The sequence below is a fragment of the Xiphophorus couchianus genome, unplaced genomic scaffold (genome assembly GCF_001444195.1).
Source record: "Xiphophorus couchianus unplaced genomic scaffold, X_couchianus-1.0 Scaffold1000102, whole genome shotgun sequence".
Lineage (NCBI taxonomy): Eukaryota > Metazoa > Chordata > Actinopteri > Cyprinodontiformes > Poeciliidae > Xiphophorus > Xiphophorus couchianus.
This window is the reverse complement of record NW_020963015.1, coordinates 437,984-462,499: the sequence shown is the minus strand read 5'-3', so window position 1 is coordinate 462,499 and position 24,516 is coordinate 437,984. Positions and strand designations below refer to the sequence as shown.

General features: G+C 38.2%; 4 protein-coding genes across 6 annotated transcripts; all 4 read right to left on the bottom strand.

Annotated features, from left to right (window-relative positions):
• Window positions 1–662: 662 nt before the first annotated feature.
• LOC114141401 (oocyte zinc finger protein XlCOF22-like) lies at window positions 663–3,771 on the bottom strand. The gene is made up of 2 exons (XM_028011943.1): window positions 3,663–3,771; window positions 663–2,407 (listed from the first exon to the last, which is right to left on the bottom strand). Exon 2 carries the CDS (start codon window positions 2,390–2,392, stop codon window positions 1,184–1,186), a length of 1,209 nt encoding a protein of 402 aa, XP_027867744.1. The 5' UTR covers window positions 2,393–2,407; window positions 3,663–3,771; the 3' UTR covers window positions 663–1,183.
• A 1,534-nt stretch (window positions 3,772–5,305) lies between these two features.
• On the bottom strand, window positions 5,306–7,775 carry LOC114141402 (zinc finger protein 571-like). The gene is made up of 2 exons (XM_028011944.1): window positions 7,483–7,775; window positions 5,306–6,640 (listed from the first exon to the last, which is right to left on the bottom strand). Exon 2 carries the CDS (start codon window positions 6,605–6,607, stop codon window positions 5,414–5,416), a length of 1,194 nt encoding a protein of 397 aa, XP_027867745.1. The 5' UTR covers window positions 6,608–6,640; window positions 7,483–7,775; the 3' UTR covers window positions 5,306–5,413.
• Window positions 7,776–9,911: 2,136 nt separating this feature from the next.
• On the bottom strand, window positions 9,912–14,613 carry LOC114141375 (zinc finger protein 2-like). Its single transcript, XM_028011887.1, has 2 exons — window positions 14,358–14,613; window positions 9,912–12,825 (listed from the first exon to the last, which is right to left on the bottom strand). Exon 2 carries the CDS (start codon window positions 12,736–12,738, stop codon window positions 10,975–10,977), a length of 1,764 nt encoding a protein of 587 aa, XP_027867688.1. The 5' UTR covers window positions 12,739–12,825; window positions 14,358–14,613; the 3' UTR covers window positions 9,912–10,974.
• A 4,513-nt stretch (window positions 14,614–19,126) lies between these two features.
• Window positions 19,127–24,068, bottom strand: LOC114141374 (zinc finger protein 883-like). 3 transcript variants are annotated; one of them, XM_028011886.1, is made up of 3 exons: window positions 23,838–24,068; window positions 21,384–22,780; window positions 19,127–20,194 (listed from the first exon to the last, which is right to left on the bottom strand). In XM_028011886.1, the coding sequence occupies exons 2-3, from the start codon at window positions 22,774–22,776 to the stop codon at window positions 20,160–20,162; spliced, it is 1,428 nt and encodes a 475-aa protein (XP_027867687.1). In that variant the 5' UTR covers window positions 22,777–22,780; window positions 23,838–24,068; the 3' UTR covers window positions 19,127–20,159. The 3 variants fall into 3 exon arrangements, with proteins under 3 accessions (XP_027867687.1, XP_027867685.1, XP_027867686.1); XM_028011884.1 differs by having other exon boundaries at window positions 19,131–22,780; window positions 23,838–24,067; XM_028011885.1 differs by lacking the exon at window positions 23,838–24,068 and adding an exon at window positions 22,890–23,047 and having other exon boundaries at window positions 19,131–22,780.
• Between the last annotated feature and the right edge of the window lie 448 nt (window positions 24,069–24,516).

Sequence of the window (24,516 nt, the reverse complement as noted above, 5' to 3'; positions counted from 1 at the left end):
CAGGCAAGAAAGTTTTTATTTTATTGAAATTGTTGATTATATGCTCAAATAATTACTTGTGACCCATAAATACTCTAATATCCTATGAAACTGCGTTTTTCTTAAAATTCTAAAGGCACATTCATCAACCTGCATGTTTAACCTCTTAATAATATTAATAAAATGGTACTTGTACATCATTCATGAATAAAATTCAGAAAGTATAATCTAATATATTACAGAGAACAGAAAAGCTCACTAAATATGAAAATAATGAACCAGCAAGTGTAAAAGTGCCAAATGTCGATGATCATCTTTTCACCACTTTAGCATTCTCATAGTTTGAGGATAGAAACTAATATAGATGCTTTTGTACTTTGTTCAAATGTTTTTATTTGTTTATAATTCAGAATAATGACATTATTCCTGGCTCCTGGATAAACCTCTATACACTCAGGTGCAACGCATGAAGGAAACAAACGTCAGAAACACGCCTCTAACAGGTAAATTCAGGTAAACTGAATTTTTCTGTGGTGAGATAAACTTCCTTGGACTCACATTTTATGCAGAAAGGAATCAAAGTGCATCATTACACCCATAAACACAATAGGAATATTTGTCTGAAAATAAACAAAAATGATTTGATTAAACAAATATATATAAACTGTAGAGAAACAAGAAAATAAGACAAATTTTTTATTATCTCCCATCTTACAGCAGTGAAAATAATACATGTAAATCACTTAAAAAGAACAGTGATAATAAAACCCTTTTCTCTAAATATGAAATTTCAGGTTAAAAACCTCAAATGCTGAGTAATAAGAAAATAAAAACAGTTCAATAAATTAAAATGAAGTAAACCTCGTAAACACTACAGTAAACTGGTGAGTTTATTTGTATTCCAACATTCATACAAGAGGATTTAAAGTGCTTTAACAAGAGCCTCAATATTTTGCTTTAAAAGAGAGAGAACTCAACATCTCAGAAACAAAAGTTGGATCAAATGTTGAGGAGCATAGACGCTAAACGCTGCCTCAGCTGGTTTGGTTCTGGAAACATTGAATCTTCAGCTTCATACTTGAAATAATTCAGTGATTTCTAGATGAGCAGCAGAATATTACAGTTCATTTTCCTGGTGCTGGTTGTTGCTTTGAGAATAGACAGATATTGACATTTCCCTTTAATATTGAAACAAATTTCATTTTTACTCACTACTCAAAAAAGAACTAGACTTTTGTTGGACTGTGAATGGTGGCTTCTTATTCCTATGAGTTCTCATGTGAACTGTCAAATTAGACTGCTGGATGAAACCTTTCCCGCAGGTTAGACAAGAGAAAGGCTTCTCACCTGTGTGGGTTCTGAGGTGGCGAGCCAAACCACTGGGCTGGATGAATGATTTATCACACAGCTCACAATAGTAAGGCTTCTCGCCTGTATGAGTTCTCATGTGGACAGTTAGGTTAGACTGCTGGCTGAAATCTTTTCCACAAGTCAGACACGAGAAAGGTTTCTCACCTGTGTGAGTTCTTAAGTGATGAGCCAAGTGATTGGGTTGTGTAAATGATTTATCACATAGATCACAAGGATATGGCTTCACGCCGGTGTGTGTTCTAGTGTGTCTGGCTCTGGTGCTATGGTCAATAAAAGATTTACCACAAAATGTACAGGGATACGGCTTCTCTCCTGTGTGAGTTCTCATGTGGACAGTCACATACTTGCGCTTTGCAAAACACTTCCCACATACTTCACATGATGGCAAATTTGTTTTATGTCCATTTTGTTTTGAATTGTTCACAAAGACCCTGCGATTTCTGGTGCTCTTAGGTTTCTTCTCTGACTGCAGATCTGTGTCTCTTCTTGATCCGGAGTCTTCCTGGTTGCTTCTTTGCTGATGTTGGTTCTCATCTTCTTGGTGGTTTGCAGAGGGGAGCTGGTTCTTGTTTGGTTCCGGTTCATGGCTGTCCTTTTGCTCACATGCAGGAGCCATTATAAAGATGTCAGCTTCCTGGTTTATGTCAAGTTGCTTTTCATCCTGATGACAACAGTGATCCTGATGTTCCTCTTTAATCTGTATAAGTTCAGGTTCGTCATCTTCCGTATTCTCTACAGGTCCTGGTTCCTCCTTTACTGGCTGTAGTTCTGGTTCATTGTGGAATATGTTCTCATCAGCAGGAGACACCATAGTGTTGTTGGTCTCCTGCTTCACTAAAAGCTGCCCTTCATCCTGAACAATAAAACGTTCAACTTGTTCTTTCATTGGTTGAGATTTCAGTTCCTGTTTCCTGTCAACAATATGCTGTGGTTCTGGTTCCTCTTTTATTTTTATAGTGCTTGTTGTCTTGTGTTCAACTTTGTTTCTCTCTTCATTCATGGGAGAGCCACCATCAAGAACCTTCCAAGTGATAACAGACATGTTGCTGTGGAAGATCTGAGGGAATGAAGAACAGTAGAACAATTCAGTAAAACGTGTTTATGAAGATCTTCACAAAGAGTTGATCTGTAAATTATTTATATTGTGTTTTGCCAGAAAATCAAGTACAATGAAGTAATACTTTCAGGTATCAGAGACTTCTGGGTAGTGCCAAGTTGTTTGCATAGATCTCCATATCAATGTCACACAATTCATTATGTAAAGACTTTCCAACCCAAAGACAGACAAAGAAAAACACATATATATCGACAGCATCACCATACTGGGAGAACAGACATGTCATAAATAAGGTATGTACATGTTGTAGCTGAGACGGTCGATGAAGGATCTGGCTAATATTTACTGTAACTGTTCATAAAACATGGTTCTCTTGGTAGCAATGTAACATGTAATTCTTGAGACCTTTTGACCTGTTCTTTAAAACGACTCTCGTTGCCTCTTGTACTCTGTTAGCTTATCCGTTAGCCTGGAAGCTAACTGGTCTCTGTCAGGATGTTATTGTTAAAACATAGAGAAATTAATTAGAGAGGGAGTTTAATATTATCTGAGCTTTGAAGGGGAAATAAGGGAAGAAAATTTTTCTATTCAGTATTGAATTAGCTTCACTTTTTGACTCCTGCATTCTTATCTAATGTCCTTCAAATTCTTCACATCGCCCATTTGGAAAAATAATTGTCCACCCATTAGGAAGTGATTGAAATAAGATTCACAGATTAAACTTGTTATAAATATTAATATTTTCTATCTGGTATTTACGCTATAAAAACAGCAGAAATCAAGAACAAGTGCTGAAATACCAATATTTTAATTCACTTTAAAGTTTTTACATTTCAACAGTCCAAACTGAAATAGTGGCTAAAGTCTGTTATGTACATGAAGGAACGACTGTGAGAGTTTCAGCCATTTGTTTCATGTTGGAGGTCTAAACGCAGCTTTAAACATGAAACTCAGACTGTAGATACAACTTTTAGTTTACATGTTTATTATTTGAAGGCCACTGGTCTTAACTTTGTTCAAACAATTCAAATTCTTTATTTAGTCTCGGTTAAATATCTGACAGATTAAACGAAGACAAACGGCGAAAAACGAAGCAAATCATCGAGCTGTGAACAAAACACGGTCGCGCCCTGCTTCACCCGCGACATCACCCTGATCTTATTCTCTGTTCATTCAGAACAGGAAGCTTAAGGTACCGGGTTCTGAGATGATTTGGGTTTCCTGACCGGGTTCTTACAAATACTGAAATATTCACCTCACACAGCAAAAGTCGTCTTCTAACCGATGATAAACAGGAGGAAGCCTTGAAGCTAATACTGTTAGCACCTCATTGTTTACGTCCGCCGGAAGTAGCACATGGACATTCCCCCAGAAACAGTTGTAGCTCTTAAGGTTCCGCTTGGAGGAAAAAACGTTTGTATTTCTCCGGACGTTTTAGATCTCGTATTGTCAGCATTAATGTAGAACAATAAAAGGCAAACAATAAAATACACACACACACACACACACACACCACACACACACACACATTAGCCCTGGACTAATGACAAATAAAGTGAGCCATGCACATGCAGTCTGTGTACTCTTACCTCCACCCTCTTCTTTTTTGTATTTATTCACAAACAGCTGAAGTTTACTTTTAAACAAGCTGAATTCAAACTGTTACCATTTTAAACTGGTTTCTTCATTCCAGCATGAAACTAGTAAATTTAACAACAAAATAAAACTCACTCTTTCCAGAAATTGGTGCTTTTTGTCTTATTTCAGCACTACTTCTCTGGCGAATTGTTCCTGATCTTCTTGTGTCGCATCACATGTAGTCAGTAATATTTTATCATTCAACTGTTATAAGAAAATACCCACAATTTTAATACTTTTACATTCTGAATCCTCCTGTATATATTGATCAAATTACATATATTTTCCTAAATTCCTCCATGTGTCTTCTGTCATCATATTTAGGTGAAATCAATCCAGGCCTCCATATATGCTATGATTAAAAATCACATATTTAAGGCATAAAAGTATTGATCTGCTGAGGCAGAGTAATGTCAAAAGGCATTAATGTTGTTTTTCTCTTACAGAGCTGACTGTGAAAACAGTTTAGTTTTCCTTTACAGAGGAATAGATGCAATAAAATTAGGATTAAATGTAACTTATTTGTTCGATCCAGTTTCTGTGTTGTGTTGTTTTTTGTTGACTCCTGTACGTTCATATCTTAATAGTGTTTCTTGTTTCTCCCCTTCCTGTTCTAATCTTTCCTGCTCTATTTTGAATCTGTCTTCCTTTATTTTGGCTGCATTCTTTCTGCAAACATGAAAATTTGCTTTATTGTGAAAAGTTTCAACTCTACCTGCAAACATTTTAGTCCAGGTGACCTGAGTGGTCTGGAAGGTTGATCCAACACCAGGGCTTGTAGAACTGGGTGGCTCTGAAGGTTCAGGTCAAAGGTCAGCCTGATCTCTAGTTTCCTGCTGTAATCACCGGAGCTGTGTGCGATTCTAGATCGCTCCTCTTTGGTTAAAGATAACAACTTCAGTTTTATTTCTGTTCAGCTGGATAAAGTTATGACACCACAATGAACTGTTTCATCTGTTCAGTTTTCTTTTTACTTAAAATATAAATTCCCTTACAAAAGTCATGACCTACTGCTACTCACATGAACAAACTGTAATTTTCCATAAAATGCAGAATTTGAAACATAATGATCAGATTTTTTCTCATTTCTGGCTGAAATACATAATTTTATACCTCCTGTTATCAATTTGTTACCTGTTGGCTTTATATTAATGTGTATTTGAAGACAAAACGTTAAAATTAAAAGAAATAAAAACATCTAATCAGAAATTACACGACTCCACTTCAGACCCTCTGATGCTCATTTATCAGCTAATTCAGTTACATGAACCTGTTTTCAGCCATGTTTTCCTACGGTGACATGATTCACTGCAGTTTTCTCTAAAGCGATTAATCACACAAATCACTAGAATCACTCAAACCGAGAATTTATTTTAAATGTTTACCACACACTTCACAAGGAAGTGGTTTCTCACCAGTATGAAACCTTATATGTAAAGCTGAAGTGTTCCAGGTGAAACTTTTTCCACAAGTCTGACTTGAGAAAGGCTTCTTTCCTCTGCGTTTTTGAAGGTGATAAGGCAAACGGTCACATGCTTTAAATGCTTTACCACACACTTCACAAGTATACAGTTTCTCTTGTGTGTTTTCCACTTTACTAGCTTGGTTGCTAGATGTTTTGGCATATAGTATACATTTATTTTGGGTTTTACTGGTGTGGATTATTTTGTTTTTAATTGAATGACCTCCACATCTAAAAGCTTTACCGCACACTTCACAATAATACAGTTTCTCTTGTGTGTTTTCCACTTTACTACATGGGAAAATGTTACTAAACATTTTCCCATGTAGTTTATAGGTTTTGGGAGTTTCACTTGTGCAGATTATTTTGTTTTTATTTGAATGACCTCCGTGTCTAAAAGCTTTACCACACACTTCACAAGGATGCAGCTTCTCACCCGTGTGGGTTTTTATGTTGTCAGGCGGGCTTGGACCCATTCTGAAGAGTTTACCACATATTTCACAAGAAGCCATATATGCTTTCTGTCTTTTTGGTTCTGAACTGTCCACATTGTCCCCGTTACTTCTGGTGTCCTGATGTCTCTTCTCTGGCCTCAGATTCGGATCTCCTCTTCCTGAGTCTTCCTGGTTGCTTCCTTGCTGATGTTGGTTCTCGGGTTCAGGGCGGTTTGCAGGAAGGAGCTGGTTCTTGTTTAGTTCTGGATCACTGCTGTTATTTTGCTCATCAGTAGAAGTCACTGTGATGCTGTCAGTATCCTGCTTTAGCTGAGCTTCATTCTGATCACTGCACGGATCCACCTGTTCTTCTTTAATCAGCACAGGTTCTGGTTCCTCCTTTGTCTCCATCACCTTTGGCAGCCCTGGTGTGTTGTAGAGTATTTCCTCATGAGTGGGCATCACTACGGAGGTGTTGGTTTTGTGCATCACTAACATTTGACCCTCTTCCTGAAAAACCCACCGTTCAATATGTTTTTCTTTAGTTGGCTCCGGTTCTGGTTCCTCTTTTGTCTCAGCCATCTGCTGTAGTTCTGGTTCCTCCTGTTTTATTCTTATGGTATTTGACATCTTGTGGTCAAGAGTGGCGTTTCTCTCTTCAGTCATGAGACCTTGATCAGCAGGAACCAGACAGAAAACCTGGGACAGTAGAACAACATCAATACTGTGAATGTTTGAGGTTAATATCTCCTGCAGACTTCCTGGTTCGCTACAACATTTGGAAAGTATAAGGCGCTTATTTACATCTCTGACTGTTCCTGATGCTATTCTCATATTTCTGTGACTTTGCTGCCTTTCTTGCATGATGACCCTGATCCATAAATTGATTACTCAAACTCTAAGAACTTTTCTAAGCTATAGAAGAAAAATTATGATGAAACTTCAAGCTGATATCAATATCAATATCTAATATTGTTACTGTTCTTATGTCAGTATTTGCCAATATTTACTGATATCAACCCTGTAAGAGTTTGTGCTTGAGACTCATTTTGTTTTATTAAATCAGTTTCCATCAGTAGAAAACATCAGTTGAGAAATTAGTCCCTTCTCTTTCTTTTGGAAAAGTGTTTAAAGACACTTATCAGCTTTTGAAAACGATAGCCAGACTGACCGTTAATTATTAATTTTTCATATTTTCAAGACTTTTAGGTTCTCCAGCTTTAAAATGTGATAATATTTATACACCATTTAAACGTAGCAGACCAGATGACACGGGGAGATCAGCCGTTTGTGACCACAGCATTTATTAGGGAAGTAAAAACTTTCTTTCCCAGCAGCTTCAGCTTTCATGTCTCCTGTCTGCATAAAAGCACAATCACAAGGTTGCTGCTAACATGTGACGTCAGCTAGACAAGCGAGTTATTGGAAAGCCTTTGATGATTGGGTCTTAAAAAAAACTAAATTAAACTTGAAGAGTTTAGATCAACTGCTGATCTGTTCTGCATTTCAGTGCTGGTTCGTTTAGAACCGCATTAACAGACCTGGAGGTTCCGAGATGGTTTGGGTTTCCCAGCTAGTTGTTCTCTGGAGATGAACCGAAGATTTATTGTTCTTGTAGACACATAAATATTCAACTGACACAGCAAAAATAATAATAATAATTTTTAAAAACACGTCTTTTAATCGATGATAAACAGATGGAAGCCTGGAAGCTAACCCTGCTAGCGCCTTTGTCCCCCGGAAGTCTCACGGAAGTTTCCCCCAGAAACACTTACGGTCCTTTCGGTTCCGCCTCGAGTCTTTTTTTTTTTTTTTCTCCAGATGTTTTAGCTTCTTATCCCACACATGATCTTAGGGTCTGAATAAACTAAGCGCGAACTAAAACAGGAACTAAAACATGGCTGCAGACTGAAAAATATGTAAACTTTTAAAGATGACTATACTCATACGTATTTTTATTAATTTTATAGGCAAGGTAGTTTTATTTGCAGGCTAAATAGCACATTTCCAGCAGCAGGACAATTCAATGTTCTTTACATGAAGGAAAATAAAACAAATAAGTCACCACCAGGTTGAGGTCAGTGGACAGCTCCGCCTCTCTTCACCTGAATGTCAAGACATGCGGCAGCATATCAGATGAGATTGATAGGTATTTGTCAAACCTACATAAAAAGAGAACCACAGACAACATTTATGAGTTTTCAACCAAGCTTCTGCAGAAGAAGACACAGCAAACCACTTCTTCAAGGTGTTCACCATGCATTCTGAATCCCTGCAGCACAGCCTGTATTTTTATTAAGCAGGAGAAAAGAAGGGAGTCGAGAGTGAAATGTTGGAGAGTGATAAATCAAAGAAGGGGGCTATTCTGAAACAAGGAAGAGAGAACACAGAAACTAACATCCGACACACAAGCAGCTTAAGGAGTATCCCAAGATAAGAAGCAGCTGCAGCTTCAAGGTTTAGGGAAAAGGAAAGTTTTGTCTTTCACACGGTTTAAGAAATTCCTCCTCTCTGGGGTGTGAATACTAAACCTTTAAATGAAAAACAAACTAGTAAAACTGCCAATGTAAGAATAAGAACAACACACAATTATTCTAACAGAGATGGTCAAACTGCAGCCGAGGGTGTCCTGGTGCCAACAGCACATCTGGACACCTTTACACTTTATCATGGTGTTCATCATGGACAATCCATGACAAGTACAAAAGTCCCACAACAGAAAAACACTCGGGTTCCTCCTAATCACACCCCTCCAGATCTCACCGTCATTACTCACAGCGTTGAAGTCCCCCAGCAGAACAAGGGAGTCCACAGTGTGGGCGATCTCCAGTACTCTCTTCAAGGACTAAAAATGGTGGGTAATCTGAACTGATGTTTGCTGTTGAAGAAGGCACAGCAGAGACTGTACTTTCTGAGAATACTCAAGAAGAACCGTCTCCCCTCAGACCTGCTGCAGGCCTTCTATCACTGCTCCATAGAGAGTGTGCTCACATACAGTCTGTGTGTCTGGTACGGCAGCAGCACATCCGCGGACAAGAAGGCGCTCCAGAGGGTTGTTAGGGCAGCAGAGAGAACCATAGGCTGCCCCCTCCCCACTATGGAACAGATTTACACTTCCAGGCTCCACAAGAAGGTTTTGGACATTTTAAATGACTCTTCACACCCTGGCCATGGTCTCTTCCAGCTGCTGCCATCAGGCAAGAGATACAGAGCAATAAAAACCAGGACAAATCGCCTAAAAAACAGTTTTTACCCGATGGCAATCATGGCACTAAATTCAAAGGCATAAGAACTTCTGCTCTTGACACCACTTTGTTAAAAATTTAAATTCTGTTGCGACACCTCCAGGCGCTGCAACCATCTTCTGATGTCTCTTTATTTCTCATTTTGTACTATTTATTTCTTTATCTTTGTATATTATGTATATACACATAACCTGCATCTTAACTCGAGTCGAGCAAATCTCAATCTGTAATCTGTTGATGACAATGATAATAAATCTTATCTTATCTGTACAATTACAAACCGTCAGAACCCGTCGCCCCACCTGTCGGCAGAAGGAGGCTCCCTTCCTGTTCACTGGGGTGAACCCCAACGTACAGGGATCAAGCATACCATAACAAGGATGCCCATTCCTGCTCAGTGTCTGTCCCCAGGGGCCACTGCAGAGTGGAAGAGTGTCCAACCTCTGGTTCCAGAACCAGAGCCATACGTTAGGTGAGTCCGACTATTTCTGCCTGGGAACCTCTCAACCTCACACCAGCTCAGGCTCCTTCCCCTCCAGAGGCAACAATCCACATCCTTCAGCCACCACCCATCACATGTTGCACCCGGTGCCTTTAGCCCCTCCTACAGGTGGGAAGGGGGATCCACTCCCCAGCGTGCCCCACCTCCACGCCTGGCTCCAGAGTGGGGGCTGGTGACCCGTATCCGGGTCAGAGAACATTTATTTCATTGACTGTACTCATCATACGAGGTCTTTTAAATGTTTAATAGTCCATTTGAAACAATACATTGACATAATACAAAAACAAAACCTTCTTTTGTAGAGGACTTTACAAAAATAATTACATTTAAAAAAAAACACAGCATCAGGAAGAAAATCCAACAGTAAAAGAAATTTAAGATAGGATGAAAAAGTTAAAGGGAGGGAGATAGTTGTTCATTTGCTTTCTGAGTTTTCCACAACTAAGAAAGGAGGACTGGTCTACAAACTGGAGGTACAGTCTCCATGGCTTTACCACCGCTCCGTTGATTAAAATCATATTTTATACTGTATTTTATTTTATTCTGGAGTAACCTCACAACATTGGAAGCTCAAAACATTGTCCTGAGCCGTTTGCAACGAAATTTCGTTCTGTATTCACCCTGTGCATGCAAAATGACAATAAAGTCAGTCTAAGTCTAAGTCTAAAAACAAAAAGATCAACTGACATCGTGTGTTTATATCCAGACAACTATATGTTGCCGTTGCCCTTTCAACCATTTCACCAGACATTTGAACTTTTACTGGTGTATAAAAAGAGCATATATGGAGGTGCTGTGGTGGCACAGGGGTTCAGCACGACCCACATATGGAGGCCTTAGTCCTGGATGTGGCCGTCGCAGGTTCGATTCCTGGCCTGGCAACCTTTGCCGCATGTTTTCCCTTCTCTCATTACCCACTTTCCTGTCGATTAACTTTCAAATAAAGGCCACTAGAGCCAATAAAACCTTAAAAAAAGAGTGTATATAAAATTTGGTGGCGACAGTTCACTTTCAAAAAGAAACATTTACTTTCAAACATTTGTTCAGTATGAGGGATTGCTGCAGTTATTTATCTACTCAATGAATTCAACTGGACTTCCTTTGATAGAAATCACTTCACAACAGAAACTCAACTTGACTGCACTGGATTATAACAAAGACTAAATAGGAAACAATGCAGACGAATGGAATCAATTTGATACGACTCACTTGGTAATAGATTACTTTATAAATCAGACATGTTTGCTCTGTAAAACACCTTAGAACAACATTTGTAGGGAATTGCTTCATTTAGGCTCCCCACCCATATGAGTTCTTGGAGCCAAACTACTGTGGTGTCTAAAAGATTGATCACCATCGTCACAAGCATAAGGTGTCTCAATTATGTGAGTTGCGTAATGATCTATCAAAATCGTCTCACTCATGAAAGATTCATCACAAATGTCACAAGGACAAAGTTTCTTTCTCGTGTGAATTTTATAATGATTTTTCAGAATAGTCTTAGTCATGAAAGATTTACCACAAATTTCACAAGAATAGAGCTTGTCTTCATCGTGAATTCTTCTGTGGCGAGCCAAACTACTGCAATGTCGAAAAGATTTATTACAAGTGTCACAAGAATAAGGTTTCTCGCCCGTGTGAGTAACACAGTGATCTTTCAGATTAGTCTCAGTCTTGAAAAATTTATCACAAGTGTCACACTGATATAGCTTCTCATCTGTGAGGGTTTCTGAAAGATTATAATAATCTTTCAGAATAGTCTCAGACATGAAAGATTTGTGAATTTTTCTGTGTCGAGCCAAACTGCTGTTGTGTCTAAAAGATTTATCACAAGTGTCACAAGAATAAGGCTTCTGGCCTGTATGAGTGCAATTGTGATCTACCAGATCAGTCTCAGTCATGAAAGATTGATCACAAGAGTCACAATGAAAAATGTTATCTCCTGTGTGAGTTTTATAGTGATCTTTCAGAATAGCCTTAGTAATGAAACGTTTAGCACACAACTCACAAGAATAAAGCTTCTCTCCCCAGTGACTCACTCTGTGACGAGTCAAGCTACTGCTGTGTCTAAAAGATTTCTTACAAGTGTCACAAGAATAAGGCTTCTCTCCTCTGTGAATTAATCTGTGACGAGTCAAACTACTGCCGTGTCTAAAAGATTTACCACACAAATCACAAGAATAAGGCTTCTCTCCCATGTGAGTTCTTCTGTGACAAATCAAACTACCGTGTTTTTTGAAGGATTTATCACACAACTCACAGAAATGAAGCTTCTCTCCCATGTGGGTTTTTTTGTGACGAGTCAAACTACCGATGTATCTAAAAGATTTGTCACATGTGTCACAAGTATAAGGCTTCTCTCCCCTGTGAATTATTCTGTGACGAGTCAAGCTACTGCTGTGTCTGAAAGACTTATGACAAAACCTACAAGGATAAGCCTGCTCATATGAGTGGCTTTCCATGTCCACAGGTAAGTATGGACGTTTGCCCCTTAATTTGCGAGCCTTTGGCTCCAGATCTGCATCTCCACTTCCTGAGTCTTTCTGGTTGCTTCCTTGCTGATGTTGGTCCTCAGCTTTGAGGCCATTTGCAGAGAGTACTTGGTTCTTGTTCGGTTCTGTTTCACTGTCGTCTTTTAGCTCATTAGTAGAAGTCACCATAATGCTGTCAGTCTCCTGCTTCACTACAAGCTGATCTTCATCCTGATTAGTGCAGAAATCTTCTTTTTTCTCTTTTATGTTCATCAGTTCTGGATCATTTTGTGCCTGGAAAAGTTCTGGTTCCTTTTTAATCCTGGAAGGTTCTAATTCTCCTTGAACTGCAGGTCCTGGTTCCTCCTTTATCTCTACTTTTGGTACATTGTGGACTCTTTCTTCATGAGTTACCAGAGAGGATCTAGTTTCCTGCATGAGTAAAAATTGCCCTTCATCTTGAAAGGTCCACAGTTCAATTTGCTCTTTCTTGATCGGTTGTGGTTCGTCTTTTGTCTCAGCCACCTGCTGTAGGTCTGGTTCTCCCTGTTCCTCCTTTATTTCTGTAGCGTTTGGCATCTTTTGGTCAACAATGGAGTTTCTCTCTTCAGTTATGAGAATTTGATCAACAGGACCAACACAGTTAGACCTGATGCAGTGGAAAGCCTGTGGGAATCAAGAACAGCAGAACAACTTTAATGTAGTGATCCTAATTTTCAAATTCAGTTTTTCCTTTTTGAAGTTTTCAGATGCTGGCCGATCAAACGTAGAAGACTGTGGAACAGATAACCTGACACTGGTTTGCTTCAACTGTTGGGGAGTATGAAGTGTTTGTGATGTCTGCTCTTACTCATTTTTGTTTTGCTGTTTTCATCTTTTGAGCCTGTTAATTGGTGGGCGCTCTCAGCATCACTTGCATCAACTATGAACCATCTTTCAGGAATGATTCTGCTCTGCTAATAAAATGCTCAGCGCAACAAAGACGCTTGCAGTCTGGGGATATACTCGTGTATTAATATATATATATATATATATTAAACACCAAAAAAAGTAAAAACAAGCAATGCTCAGCCTGGTGGTGTTGGGATGGTAGGGCGGGAATAAAGCCTGGTGACCCACCAGGCTTATAAAACACTGGAGGAAACCCTGGATAAAGATTTACTTTCTCACAGGTTTTGAATACTCAGTTATAATAAACTCAAATGTTATTAGAAATGGTCAGAGGGGGCATAGTTATGGCAAAATATTGTTATTTCTTTACACTCAACACCATTTGTCAGTACATGGTCTACAGTATGACAACAGGAGTGGGCAGGACTGGTGATTCTTTGAGTAAAGCCAATTTAGACTAAGATAGCATTTAAGGCTACATCTAGGCTGAGTCTTTCAGCATCAACATGAATGTCAAATTCCCCAACTATTAGTACCTTATCAGTACTCAAAATTAAATCACAAAATAAAAATCTGACTTCTGATTTAAAAATTGAGAGTAATGGCCTAGTGGATGATACAAAACAACAAAAGTGTTTCTATTGCTTTGTGATTAGGCTGAGGAAAACGAATGTGTCTAAAAGAACTGTAGCTATTCATATGCCTGTGATTGATTAATAAATCTGAAAGAAAAAATGTTGGCTTCCTCTCCACCATGCCCAGTACTTCAAGGAATATAAAAACTTTATTAATTAAACGTTGGCTCCTCCATACTAGCATAGTTTTCATGCTGCAGCCTTTTTTCTGAGAGAAAATGAAATAACTTTTTCTGGCCAATCAGTGTTGTTATTTTTAGGACATTTTCATGATTTGCACTTTTTAGGTTAATCTTTAATCCACTTTATTTTGGCCTAAGACCCCGTTTTCAAATCCTCGGCGCTCTTTTCAATGTTTCCCCCTCAGACTTTGGAAACAGAAGTTAACAAAACAATCTGGACAAAATCAGAGGTCAACGTCCAGCCTGCCATTCATCAACAAAGTGATTAAAAGCTCCTTCACCACTCGGAGAATTGGGTTTATAATTACAGAATATTTGGGAATTTGTTTTTCAAAAATGATCGTGGAGTTATTTGGACCCGCTGTACTCTCCTCTCAACACATTTAAGCTCAAATATTCTTGGGAAACTTTTAAACCGTTTCTGTCTCGAAAGCCGCTGATCTGTTCTGCATATCAGCGTCAGTTCAACAGAACCGAGCAGTTTACATACCAGAAGGTTCCGAGATGATTCGGTTCTCCAGCAGTCGGAGCGGACGGTCGACCTCTGGATGGTGTTTTGTTTTTAATATTTCTGCAGCAGCAGAAATATTGTTGCTCTCTAATGATGAACTAAATATATTGTTACTGCAGACACTGAATAATTCAGTTCAAACATCTGAAAACCGTTTTCTAACTGACGATAAACAAAGGGAAGCCTGGAAGCTAACGCTGTTAGCACCTTGTTATTTACTTCCGCCGGAAGTGTCACACGGAAATGTACCCCACAAACAGTTGGGGCCCTTGGAGTTCCGCCCCCCGCCATAAACCACATGATTTCAAGGTCTGAATGAACTCAGTATTATCTGCAATAACAACTAAAACATGGCTGACATATTTATCTTAGTGATTGATTCTTATAAACTTTAGGAGTATTTCAATATGACTCAACATGGGGCCACACGGGGCAGTAAGTGTTAAAATATAAGGAAACAAATTACATAAATAGACGTCATTAGGGAGATAAAGAACTAAACCTTATCTAGTATAATAATAATTTGTCTTTGTCATTCTCTACAAATTATTTTATTTTATTTTCAATTTAATAATTCAACCTTCCAGTTAAAACCCTTTAACCTCACAATGCTAGTAACTGTCAGCTAAACTACTAAACAAATATTGAAATACAAACCTAAAACAGTAAACAGTAACAAATTAAAATAGTTATAAACAGTGAATTTTGAGAAAACAGTTCTCGTTTCCAGATTCTGTGGAATTTGGAAATGAAGCCAAATTAGCTTTCAGGTCATTTAGATTAGTTTGCATCAAAACTACAAGTGCTGGTCAAAACATTTGAGTATCACAAAGAACTTGATTTAAATCAGTAGTTCCATTCAAAAAGCAAAATTTGTATGTTATATTCATTCATTATATACAGACAGATATATTTCAAATGTTTATTTCTTTTAGTGTTGATGATTATTACTGAGGAGGTCCAGTCAAAGTTTCCACAGTCACTGATGGTTTGAGGCACCATGTCATCTGCTACTGTTGGTCCTCTGTGTTTTCTGAGGTCAAAGGTCAATGCAGCCATCTACCAAGAAGTTTTAGAGCACTTCATGCTTCCTGCTTTATGGAGAGGCAGATTTAATTTTCAAACAGGACTCGGCACACAGGGCCAAATCACCAGTACCTGGTTTAAGGACCATGGTCTCCATGTTCCTAATTGCCCAGCAAACTCACCTGACCTGAACTCTATAGAAAATCTCTGAGCCACTGTGAAGAGGAAGATGTGATGCATCAGACCCAACAATTCAATAGGTCACCATCAGAGCAACCTGGACTCTCACCTGAGCAGAACCACAGACTGATGGGCTCCATGCCACGCCGCATAGCTGCAGTAATCTGGGAAAAAGGAACCCAACTAAATACTGAGAGCTGAACATGCTTTTACTTTTTATGTTCATACTTCTCAGTTGGCCAACATTTCTAAAAATCCTTTTTTTGTTTTGGTCTTAGGTAATATTCTAATTTTCTGATATACTGAATTTGGGGTTTTTATTAGTTGTGAGTTATAATCATCAACATTAAAAGAAACAAAAACATTTGAAATATATCAGTCTGTGTAGAACAAATGATTATTATATATAAGTTTAACTTTCTGAATGGAATTACTGACTTAAATCATTTTTTTATATTCTAATTTTTTGGCCAGCATATGTGTGTTGTAAATTACACACAGCAGCACCAAAATATTAGAATAATCAAATAACTGAAGTTTGTTTGTATTGAATATTTCAACAGGAAGGTAAATCAAAGTGCTTTACATGATAAAAACAGAATGCAAATAACAAACACAACTCAGTGTTTCAGTTGTTTTGCAGTTCTCTGGAGGGTTGTTCCAGATTAGGGTTAGCATATAAAATAAATGCTGCTACTCCATGTTTGGTTCTAGGGATGAAGAGCAGACCAGAACCACAAGACCTGAATAGTCCAGTAATTTAATTTATGTAACTTCCACATTCCAGTAGAAGTTCATTCAGAACCATGCAGTTAACATACCAGGAAATTATGTGTTGATGGATTCTCTCTGATGATGAACTGAGGATATTTGTCACTGCAGACACTGAAATATTCAGCTCACACAGCAAAAGTCGTCTATTAGAAGAGGGGAAAACACTTGGAAGCTAAAGCTGCTAACGCTGCGAACGCCTTCATGACTTCTGCCAGAACCAGTCAGAGATTGATGGCAGAACAAACCTTTTGTTTCTCTCCCAGACACTTTGTATTGTTATGGATTCTGTTGTTTTCTGTGGGTCGTATTTTGATTGTTTTATTTCAACCTTTACTGTGTTATTTTAGAATGACAGTCCATTAGGAAAATGAGAAATTTCAAATATTAATGTCAGATTGTTCTGAACAAACACTTTTTTAAAAGGTATTAACACAACCAATATAAATCAATGTTATGTAGCAACTACTTTAATGTGCACAATTTGTACTTCTACAACATAGATGAAAGTTTATTTTTGAATAAATGTGAATATTATAGAAGTATAGATACATACATACATACACACCAATTCCATGTAGATGCTAATTAGCAGGGAATGAAGAAACAGAGGAGTTATCCAAGCGTTTTTAAGTGCTTTGTAATATAACTATGATTGAAATGGATTGTATAAAAGTCATTTTGAATATGACTATTTGGAATTTGAAAATTAGATTTTACTATACATTTCTGCATATAAATATGTCCTGTAAAGCAGCTTAAGATGACATTTATTATAAACCGACATGATAAAAACTGAATGAAGCTGAATTACAAGTTGTTACTTGAGTGAATCCTAAGGTGACGCGCCAAATTGCTGCGTTGCCTAAAAGATTTGTCACACAGTTCACAAGAATAAGGCTTCTCCCCAGTGTGAGTTCGAAGGTGACGAGCCAAATCACAAGTCTGTCTGAAAGATTTATCACACCACTGACAAGAATAAGGCTTCTCACCTGTGTGAGTTCTCATGTGACAAGTCAGATCACTACTTCGTATGAAAGATTTGTCACACAATTTACAATCATACCGCTTCTCACGCGTGTGAGTTCTCAAGTGCATAGATAAGGAAGATTTCCAGTTAAAGCCTTTTCCACATGTCAGACATGAGAAAGGCTTCTCTCCTGGATGAGCTCTCATATGCACAGTCAGCTGATGACATGAAGATAACAATTTACCACATACATCGCAAGGCAACAAGGTGTTTCTACACCTTTTTAGTTGTGCATTATCTTCCAATTCTACATTTTCTGTGTGATTTCTGTTGTCCTGATGTCCTGATGTCTCTTCATCTTTATCTCTGCTTGATTCTGGTTCACTGTTGCCTCTTTGCTCATTAGTGGGAGTCACCGCAAATGTTTCAGGTTCCTGTTTCACTACAATCTGATGTTCATCCTGATCATTGCAGAGATTTTCATGTTCCACTTTAACCTGTACAACTTCTAATTCTTCATGTTCCACTTTAACCTGTACAATTTCTAATTCTTCATGTTCCACTTTAACCTGTACAATTTCTAATTCTTCATGTTCCACTTTAACCTGTACAGGTTCTGGTTCCTCTTTCATTTCTACCGTGTTTGGGATCTTTTCTCAACAATAGTTTCTCTTCTCTGTTGCAAGTAGATGATCAGCCAGAACCCGCCAAGTAGGAACCGACATGGTGCTGTGGAAAGCCTGGGGAATGAAGAACAGTAGGACAAGGTTTACTGTAAAATGTATTTAAGTTTTTCTGGAATAAACTGCACTGCATTTAGCTTCCTTCCACCATAAGCGTTTTGTTCCGGGTCAGTCGAAAAGTTTTTAATTTAGGGAGTAAATTTCTACTGATTTGGTTCAAGTCTAAACTGGAACATGGGGCGAAGAAAATCTATCACAGAAAACTAGTCTGATTAATACAAAAGGGTCCGGAAGTAAATATATATCTATCTCCCCTCTACTAACAGCTACATTAAGTTTAGGTGTAAAATGGCTCCCTGATCTTATTGTGGTGTTAGTTCATTCAGAACTGTACAGTTAACATACCAGATGGTTCCGAGATGATTTGCAGTCTGATGACGATCGATCTCTTCCTCCTAAAGGACGAGGTTGTTGAATATTTCTTTAACAGCGGTAGATAGTCGCTCTCTATATAGAAGAATAGAAGATATTTGTCACTATAGACAGTAAAATATTCAGCTCACAGAACAAAATCCGTCCTGTAAGCGATGATTAGCACAAAGAAACCTGGAAGCTAACGGCTAGCGCTTTATTGTTTACTTCCGGTGGATGTACCCAGGTACAGATTGTCAGCAGAAACACCGCCACTACATGTAAAGTTCCGCTGAAAACTGTTCCCCTCCCGGCCCTCTTAAAAAAGTTTTATAATAAAACTATTACAATTACAAAATTCTTACAATGCTGATAAAATCATTCGGCCTACACAGCACTACTCCACTTTACAGTTTTCTGGCCGGAACATTGACCACCCTTGTCCAGGATGAAAGGTGCGATACAAGAACGTAAAGGCAGAGTAGAACACATTCAAACAAGGGGATATGGAATAATTCTGGAAATATTTTTCAAACTAATTTTCCTTTATCTAGATCTGGAAGACAGATAATCTCTAGAGTTTTTCATCCTTTCCTGTTGAAACCTCCCTGAAAATTTCCAGGATGGAATTAGGAAATGAATCCACATTAACTCATCTTCCAGTAATGGGGTTCCATACTTTATTTTCCTGGCCATTAAAAATACAGACTTTCCTTATATGTTACAATTTTCTGGGCTGTCTTTAGGTTTGTTTGGTTAAAATTGATGTGTAAAATGTGTACGTTACCAATAAAGCCAATGTCCTACTTGTTGTTATTCCACAGGTGCAGGAAATAGTTCAGTGTTACACTTAATAAACATCAGGCTGATACAAGACACTCACCACATCCTGACATTTATGCTGCTGTGTTCACACACGATAGTAACTCAATGCTTTCTAACCAAACTATCAAACAGGTGAAATGAAAAACAGTGCCATCTACTGGTGCAATGGTGCATAGATGGAAGACTGGCTTTGTAACTGTCTTTATGTGGCTTTGAATGTTCAGGTCAGAGTTCATCACCAACCCCGGATTTTGGATCTGATCACTAACTTCAAGCTGTAATAACTGAAGCTGTGCTGACTCTAGATCGTTACCCTGGGCGAGTGGGAGCATGTAGATATTAAATATTCAGATTTATCATTGGCCATTATAGAAGACAAGTGATTAGAACACAATTTGGAAATGAGTGTCTTTAAATTATATTAGGAAGATAATTGCATATTTTTAGATATAAATACTTACATTAAGAATTTGATTCAACTATTAAAAATGTTCTACGTTATTCAGTCAATTTTTAAGTTGCCAAAAAATAAAAATAAAAAAATAACTGGAATAAGAAAATAAAAACATTAAAAAATCAAAGTTGTTTTCTGTAAAACGTCTTTAATGCTGAGGAAAAAGAAAATAAAAACCAGTCCTGGATACTCTGACTTGTATGTTAACGCCTTTAGTAAAGCTTTGTTTTATAAAACACTTAAAAAGTCAAGTTTCAAATGGCTTCACATCAAAAACAATCAACATCATAATATTGTACATCATTAAGTTTTCTGTCCTCAGACTTTTTACAAAACAATGCAAATTAGTAACAAATACCTCAGTTCAACTTTCAAATGTAAGGGCAGCTGTTGGCTGTCAGTCCATCGGTGTACGCCACCATCAGTTTTTATTTCAAGGTCATATAACAATGTAATCCTAGTCACATGTTCACACAGTCACCAGACTTTAAACACACTTAAGTAGAAAAAAATAAAATTTTCATAACAATAAATGTGCTGGAAATTGAAAATTTTGTTATAAAGAAGCTTGTCCATCAATTGTGAATTTGTTTATAACCCAGTGAATTTGCAGCAAAGAGTCTGACTGTGACCAGAAAGTGAACCTCAGAAGGTGATATTAAGTATTGATTATAAAAGTGATCTGATCTTTGTCTTTCAACCAAGAAATACATTATTCCAGAGTCCAGAGAACGTCTTCAGATTTTGAATTTGTTATTAATCAATTTAAACCTGAAAGTAAATATTTTACACACAGATCACAAGAACAATAACTTAAATAAATGATTATTTAGTTTGAGTGATGAAACTTTTTCCCCAAGTCAACATGAAAACCTTTGGAAATCTTCTGAAGTGTCGACATCGGCTCTAACTACCGTAGTAACAAGATGAAAACGGAGTCATTCTGCGCGTTGTGATTGGTCGCAGGTTTGTGTAGAAATAAGCTTAGACAGCAATATTGATATTTTGCTTCAACCAGTATCTAGTTTTTGTATTCACAGGCTACATGAATACTTTTGAGGGACATTTACCGAATGCGGTGAGGAATTATGTATTTACGTAATTCTTCACTAAATAACTATGAAGACTGTCAAATGGCTACAAACTCCTGGACGGAAATTGCAACAACGTTGTCCACAAAGGAGGCTGTCTGCAGGAAGGGGTGGTGTTCTCTCCATGACCATTTCATAAAAGCAAAACGGCGCATTGATTGTTCAGCTTGACAAGTATGGGAGAGTCTCAAGTCTTCTCACCGGTGTGAGTTCTGAGGTGACGGGTCAGAATACTGCTCTGTCTGAAAGATTTATCACAGAATTCACAAGAATAAGGCTTCTCCCCTGTGTGAGTCCTCAGGTGACGAGCCAAATCGCTGCGTTGCATGAAAAATTTATCACACAAATCACAAGGATATGGTTTCTGACCTGTGTGAGTGCTCATGTGATTGGTCAAATAATAAGAGTGCTGAAAGGACTTACCACACAGTTTGCAAGAATATGGTTTCTCACCTGTGTGGGTTCTGAGGTGACGAGCCATGTTGCTATTGTCTCTAAAAGATTTGTGGCACAAGTTGCAACAAAACGGCTTCTCACCTGTATGAGCTCTTGTGTGAACATTCAAGGCAGATTGCCTTGGGAAACTTTTACCACAAGTTGAACATGAGAAAGGTTTCTCGCCTGTGTGCGTTCTAAGATGACGAATCAAATCACTACTCTGTCTAAAAGATTTAACACAGAATTCACAAGGATGTCTGTCACCCATGTGAGTTCCTATGTGACGTGCCAAAATGCGACGGTCTCTAAAAGATTTATCGCACACATCACAAGAATACTGCTTCTTTCCCATGTGAGTTCTAATGTGTCGAGCTAAATTACTCTGGTCTCGAAAAGATTTTTCGCACAGTTCACACGGATACGGCTTCTCGCCTGTGTGAGTTCTCATGTGCATAGTTAAAGCAAATTTCCTGATGAAGCCTTTCCTACATGTCATGCATGAGAAAGGCTTTTCACCTGTGTGAGTTTTAAGGTGACGAGACAAGTCATGTCGTTTTTTGAAAGATTTTTTGCACACTCCACAAAAACATGGTTTCTCGTTGGTGTGAGTTCCCATGTGTCTGGTCATACCTGTCCAGTCACTGAAGGATTTGGCACATAGTTTACAGTGATATGGCTTTTCCCCTGTGTGTGTTCTCTTATGAATAGTGAAATGTCCACCATACCTGAAGGACTTACCACACACTTCGCAAAAAAACGGCTTTTCTCCTGAGTGAGTCCTTTCATGCCGAAGCAAATTACCACTATTTCTAAAAGATTTACTACACATCTTACAAGGATGTGGCTTCTCCCCGGTGTGGATTCTCATGTGCAAACTCAAGTGCTGTCGGGTTGTCAGGTATTTACCACATACTTTACAGCAGGGTAAATCTGTTTTATGTTTTTTTAGTTCTGAATTGTCCACACTGTCCCTCTGATTTCTGCTGTCCTGTGGTCTCTTCTCTGGACTCAGATCTTTATCTCTACTGGATCCTGAGTCGTTCTGGTTGCTTTCTTGCTGATGTTGGTTCTCATTTTCAGGTCCGTTTGCAGAGAGCAGCTGGTTCTTGTTTGGTTCTGGTTCGTTATTGTCTTTTTGCTCATAGGTAGGAGACACCATAAAGGCTTCAGGATCCTGCTTCACTAAAAGATGATCTTCATCCTGATCACTGCAGAGATGCTTTTGCTCTTCTTTAATCTCTACAGGTTCTGGTTCCTCCTTTATCTCCATCCTCTGCTCCAGTTCTGGTTCATTGTGGAATATTTTCTCATCAGCAGCAGTCGCCGTAGAGGTGCTGCTCTCCTGTTTCACTAAAAGCTGCTCCTCATCCTGAATGCCCCACAGTTCAACCTGTTCTTCTTTGACTGGTTGATGTACTGGTTCCTCTTTTGGCTCATCCATCTTGAGTTGTTTTTGCTCTTTTATTTTCATAGCGTTTACAGTCATGTGGACATCTGAGTTCTGCCCTTCAGTTATGAGAGCATGAGCAGGAACAGCAGGAACAGACATGAGGCTGTGGAAGGACAGCAGAAGGTTAAGGATTTTTCTGAGATCCAGCACAGCGAAATGAAAACAGAGACCAGAATTACTGAAGGCGTAAACGAATCAAAACAAAGCCTAACCTGGATCAGACGGAAAATGGGGACGTCAAATATAGTTTTCAGTTTGTGTTTAGACTTAACATTTGTCCAAATTCCAGTAAACCAGTGTTTCTCATTCCGGCCCTCAGGCCCCTGGCCCCCTGACCCCCGGCCCTGCATGTTTTAGGTGTTTCCCTGCTGCCACACCTGGACTGAATCTGTGGTGATTAACAGGCTTCTGCAGCACTTGATGGTCATGCAATCATTTGGATCAGCTGTTCTGAAACAGAGAAACATCTAAAACATGCAGAGCAGGAGGCCTGAGAAGCTCTGCAATAAACAATAAATAAATAAAGAAAAAACAAAAAAAAATAAAAATAGAGACAAGAGGTGGGAATTAACACCTTCTAATAGCTTAAATGCTATGCTGCGTTTTAAGTGCTCAACCAATAGTTTTCTATTTTTCATATTTATAGAAACGGGTTAACTTAGGGGACCCTATTCTTCAAAGTTAAAAGTTACTGTATCTCTCCTCTGTTAAAAGAAGAGGATTCAATTTGTATTAAAGTCAGAAAATAGAATTTAATTTTATTTACTTAATTTTTAAAATAAAACGTTTAAATTTGTGTTTAAAACTGTTTTTTCCTTTTACTACGAACTGGAACAAAATACTTTTAGACTTTACTCCAACTTTCCTTTATTCTTTCTTGTTTATTTGCTTAATGCATGATCCTCTGCCTGCAACTCCTAAAAATAATACATCTTTATAGGATTATCTGCTATTCTTTATGATCTATTATTAGAGAATTTAACTGCATGGTGCCGTTTTATTTAGTTCCTTTGTATTTCTGGATCTTTCTGCGTTAACCTCACACGGCTCCTGTAATAATTATCTCCAGGTTTTAGGCACCGATGCGATTTCAACATGAATCTGTTTTGATCTGGTTTTTTGTGAATTCACATTCACAAAGATGAGAATGGGAATCTTACTTCGATTAAGTCTGGATCAGCAAACGCTTCCAGGAGGTTCCGAGACGGTTCGGGTTTTCCAGCTGGGCTGATGATCGATCTGTTTGAATATTTAGCCAGCAGCTCTTAGTCTCTCTGACGATAAACCGGAAATATTCAGCTCACACAGCAAAAACCGTTTTCCAACCGAACAGAAGGAAGCTAACGCTGCTAGCACCTTGCTGCTTACTTCCGCCGGAAGTCTCACACACGGAGCTTTACTCTTGAAACACACAACACGCTTAAAGTTCTGCTTGAAATTAATCTGTATTCTTCATACCAAAATACTTTTTAGTGTTTTTTTTTTTTTTTTTGGTATAGCAAATACATAGTTTTATCCAAGCTGAATTTAAGAAACTTTAATTCTGATTTCAATACCTGAAAAAAATAAAACTGCAGTCAAACCAACGGAAAATGAAACGCGGAATCAGAAGCTTCCTGTCCTAAACTAGAACACACATCTACTCCACACACACCTACTGCACACACATCTACTCCACACACACCTACTGCACACACATCTACTCCACACACACCCATGTTAACACTCAGAAATAACCCAGAAGGTTGAAGGTCACGCAATTAATGCAGGATTTGATGTAACTGGTTTTATACTTTGACTCAGTTTGTTGCACATTATTATAATTTACTACATTAATCA

Coding starts and splice junctions, on each gene's coding strand:
- LOC114141401 (XM_028011943.1), bottom strand. CDS start 2,392: ATGTCTGTTATCACTTGGAAGGTTCTTGATGGTGGCTCTCCCATGAAT.
- LOC114141402 (XM_028011944.1), bottom strand. CDS start 6,607: ATGACTGAAGAGAGAAACGCCACTCTTGACCACAAGATGTCAAATACC.
- LOC114141375 (XM_028011887.1), bottom strand. CDS start 12,738: ATGCCAAACGCTACAGAAATAAAGGAGGAACAGGGAGAACCAGACCTA.
- LOC114141374 (XM_028011884.1), bottom strand. CDS start 22,776: ATGTCTGTTCCTGCTGTTCCTGCTCATGCTCTCATAACTGAAGGGCAG.